The 4,656-nt window shown below is 37.1% G+C and overlaps 1 protein-coding gene across 1 annotated transcript in view; it reads right to left on the reverse strand.

Annotated features, from left to right (window-relative positions):
- The window catches only part of LOC131930037 (ficolin-1-like), a 12,695-nt gene extending 10,524 nt beyond the window's left edge, over positions 1-2,171 (reverse strand). Inside the window, exon 1 of the mRNA XM_059286401.1 lies at positions 2,077-2,171. Within this exon, the coding sequence (XP_059142384.1) occupies positions 2,077-2,164 (88 nt within the window). The 5' untranslated portion in view covers positions 2,165-2,171. The remainder of the gene's footprint in view (positions 1-2,076) is intronic.
- Positions 2,172-4,656: the final 2,485 nt, after the last annotated feature.

Genomic DNA, 4,656 nt, shown 5'->3' on the forward strand with positions numbered 1-4,656 from the left:
CGGGCCATTTATCTCGTGTACATATATTTACATATAATATAAAATAGATACATATTTAAATAAATAAATAAATAAATATATATGTGTGTGTATGTAGGCCTACGTAGATCTATAGCCTATAGGTATATATAGTTGCAGCTTGTGTCAATTTGAGCGAACATTTTATTAATCCACCTATTCATTCACGTTGAATCGTACTCATAGTAAGTTATTAGATTTGGTTATACCCCCTCACGGACCGTTAATTTTACTTATCAGTTATTAAAAATGCTCAACAAAACCTATTTTCCCTCTGTCAATTTTGCAGTTGGGGTACCCCCCCTAACCTCGCTTGATAGCTATAAAGTGTGCACATTTAAAAGTAACGATGTTCATATACGGTTATTACTACAGCTAGATGTAGCTTTGTTTTCTCTCTAGTTGCCACTTTTACCTCACGGTGTCACTTAAAAAAAACATTTTAACTATAATTAATCATTAATTGAACCGGCAAAAAAAGCATTTTTCTTCAATAAACAATTTTTAGCCTTGGTGTCACCCCTAAAAGGTGTTACCTGGTGCGGTCCGCACCCCCGCCTCTGTATGATGAGCTTGTATCAATAAGGTGCTCGTAATATTGTGGATGTAGAGATTGAGGGGGGGGGGGTGCATGATGTTAAAATAATATGGTACCGCACGGTACTATAGAGCAGGGGTCTCCAAACATTTCAGCCCGAGCGCCGCATTAACTATCAAATATCAGTTCGGGGGCCAGAGTTTCTTCCATGCATCTCTTTGGGGTGGCGGTATCCCCGTACCCTCCCCCAACGAAATGTAATTTATATAGAAATATATACACATTTTAAATGCACCCCCCCTACCCTGGAGAAAAAGTCTGAAAGAAACATTGTCGGAGACCAACAACACACTCGAGGTTTTGAAACAGTCTCACTTCTGCCTTTGAATCCTAGTCAGAAAACCGCTACTGAAACTGCAGCTGTAGGTCTTGTTAGCAGTTTTCACTATTTGAGTATCGATGTTTTCATCCATGTCTGCAGCACGGAGGGCAAAGGTAGTTTTGAATTTTCTGGGCAAAGCTCCTCAGCCATTTCTAACAAACATTTTTTCCGTGAATAAAAATATCTCCGCGGACCGGATAAGAGGACCTCGCGGGCCGCATACGGCCCGCGGGCCGTAGTTTGGAGACCCCTGCTATAGAGCACGGAGTGGAACTAACAATAAAAAATGCTCACTAAAACTTTACCAACAATTGTTCTGAATATCATATGTATTTTTAATTGCTGCATACATTAATTAATTAATTTTAAAAATCCGTAGATTTAAAAAAATAAAATGGATAAAACTAGCTCTTTAAGACCGTAACGACGCTCCCAGCGGTCGGTCCGCCGGCCTGCCATACCGTAACGACGCTCCCAGCGTCCGATAAAATTTTCTCTATTTAATTCGTTGTTTTTCGGAATCCAAGTTTTTAATCGTAAATCTAGGTAATGATAACGCTAGAGCGGCCATTTTTCGTTGTATTTACTTCTTGTAGTTTTCTCGTTAGATCGATTTTGTATTTTATAGATTTTTTTTTGTAAAACAACTCGAAAAACGGAATGCCGTTCAGCGGCCGCGTCTAAACGTTTACGTCGCCGCATTATAAAATTAACGAAAATTAAAGTATTTATACTAAGACTAATCCGATCCATGATTTTTGTAGATAAATGGACGTACTTTCGTTTTCTATGAATAAGAACTCATGAAAAGTTATTCTTATTATTAATTTTCCCGACAGACGCGTAATTTTTGCACGAAAAAATCAACTCTTTATTTTTTCTTCTTTAAATCTAATTAATTATCTTTCTTCAATAAATAAATAATTCCTTAAAGTTTATATCAGTGTGTAGGGTATTCAATTACGATTAATTTTTATCAATAACGTGTGGGGTTTAAATTAACGGGTAAAAAGATATGGGTCATTTAGCCGCAGGGGTGCTGAAAAAAAATGAGGGAAAAAAAATAATTCCGGTAAAACGTGAAAATAATTACGGGCTTAAAGAGCTAGAGAATGTTTAGAATAAAACCCAGTCTAACCTGCATAGTTTTCTGTGTTTGAGCAGTTGAACTGTTGAGAGAACAGCAGAATAGCCAACACAAATAAAATCAAACAGTAGAGGCCCATCGCTGTGTACTGGTAGCCAGCAAGTGAAGAAATGGCTGAGATGTTGAGTGTTCGAACTGCTACGTGGCTAATCCTGTGACAGGTTTTAAAGCAATTAGTTTGAAATCTGCAAAAACCTACATTTTGCAAATAACTAACGGCAAATTGCCAGCTAGGATTGACTTGCCGATAAGATGGTAAAGTCTATTGATACTACTCAAGTTGGTCCATACACTAGGGGCAGGCGGGCTACTATAATCGGGTGTACGGTCAAAAACCCCCTGGACAAAAAACCCCTGGACAAATCCCCCCCCCAATATAAACCCCCCGGACATAAACTCCCCGCGACATGAACCCCCTGGACAAAAACCCCCCGCGATATAAACCCCCTGGACAAAACCCCCCCGCGATATAAACCCCCTGGACAAAAAAACCCCAATTGAGGTTAATATAAGGAAAAACCAAAGATGATGAGAACCAAAATTAATATATAAATTAAAAAAAACCTTAGAAAAAAGCTGTTTTATTTTTATTATAACTTTTAAAAGACAGATTGTGAGCGATGCCTCGCAAGTACTCAATAATGGTGGACTCATTTAATTTTTTTAACAACAGTTAAAATTCGAGCGCTGTTATCAATAATTCTTTTTTCTGCTTTGGTAAACAGTGACCTGAATTCATCTATTTACAATAAACCTCTTGGAACGATTGTTCCTTTTTAATAAAGTCAATGATTTTCCAAATATTTGGGTGGCAACATCCCATATTCGACTGGAAACTTCTGTGCCAGCCTTCAACTGAGTTGTTTGATATTGGCATATGGTCTTCTGCACGTGTGTGCATGTTCCACATATCAAGTGAAAGCATAGGTTGTCTCCGACCTCGACGTTGTGGTCTGCCAATATAGTAGTCCTCGAAATAGTCTGCAATTGGCATTGCTTCTTGGGAGAAATTTTCCAATAATGTTTCAAAGGCATAACTCATGTGTTCATTGGGAACAAAAACCAACGCAGGTAGCATTCTGAGCATGAGAGCAAATTCACTATCAACTTGGTAGAGTTGTTGAAGGCCAGAGTTCTGTATTTGTACCATCCATAAACCAGTGCTCATTAATCTCCAAAAACCTAAGGTTTTCTTTTGTTCCAAACAAAAACATCCTACCTTTTGATGACCATGTGGATGACCTATATTTAAGGTGTTGTCGGTGCTTGATCTTTGATCAAATTCAACTATGGTCACTCCTTGATTTCGAATAGCATTTTATTAGGTAGAAACTATTTTCTTTGTCGTAAAAAATTAAATTAATTTAATGTAATTTAATGTAATTGATTTTTATTTTTTTTGGTTCACATCATCGTTATTATTTCTTTATATAAACCTCCGTCCGGGGGTTATTATCCGGGGGGTTTATGTCGCGGAGGGTTTTTGTCCAGGGGGTTTGTGTCCAGGGGGTTTATGTCCAGTTTTTTTTTTTACCTATTTGAACTATTTTGTTTATTTTACTTAATTCCGCTTTGGAAAAAAGGCCACAAGTCTAAAATTCATAATAAGTAACGCATTTATGAAACCCTTAAAATGTTGAATCACGGGAGCACCTGAAGCATGTTGGAGGCACAGGAACCATAAAAAGCACCACAAAACACAATGAGGAAAAAAAATGCTTCATTCTAGGCAAGGAGGCTGGAGATGAAAGCCACTAAGTCCAAACTTCTGACTTGGTTTAAGCTCAGTTGGGATGATCCAAATGCTCCTGATTATTTATGTCCATGTCCATGTCCATGCCCATATCCATGTCCATGTCTGTCTATGTCTATATCTATATCTATATCTATATCTATATCTATATCTGTATCTGTATCTGTATCTGTATCTGTATCTGTATCTGTATCTGTATCTGTATCTGTATCTGTATCTGTATCTGTATCTGTATCTGTATCTGTATCTGTATCTGTATCTGTATCTGTATCTGTATCTGTATCTGTATCTGTATCTGTATCTGTATCTGTATCTGTATCTGTATCTGTATCTGTATCTGTATCTGTATCTGTATCTGTATCTGTATCTGTATCTGTATCTGTATCTGTATCTGTATCTGTATCTGTATCTGTATCTGTATCTGTATCTGTATCTGTATCTGTATCTGTATCTGTATCTGTATCTGTATCTGTATCTGTATCTGTATCTGTATCTGTATCTGTATCTGTATCTGTATCTGTATCTGTATCTGTATCTGTATCTGTATCTGTATCTGTATCTGTATCTGTATCTGTATCTGTATCTGTATCTGTATCTGTATCTGTATCTGTATCTGTATCTGTATCTGTATCTGTATCTGTATCTGTATCTGTATCTGTATCTGTATCTGTATTGTGACCTACTTAGGTCCAGTAATGTTTTATTTTGACATTGTATAATACCTTATATGGATTGATGGTGCAACTACCGGGGTTTTTCCACTGTCTTATTAAGGGTGTCTAAGACTAAGAAATTTTCCATCAAGATCTGATTGATTG

Source organism: Physella acuta, unplaced genomic scaffold (assembly GCF_028476545.2).
Source record: "Physella acuta isolate Inbredline_101_S28 unplaced genomic scaffold, ASM2847654v3 ptg001706l, whole genome shotgun sequence".
NCBI classification, from domain to species: Eukaryota; Metazoa; Mollusca; class Gastropoda; family Physidae; genus Physella; species Physella acuta.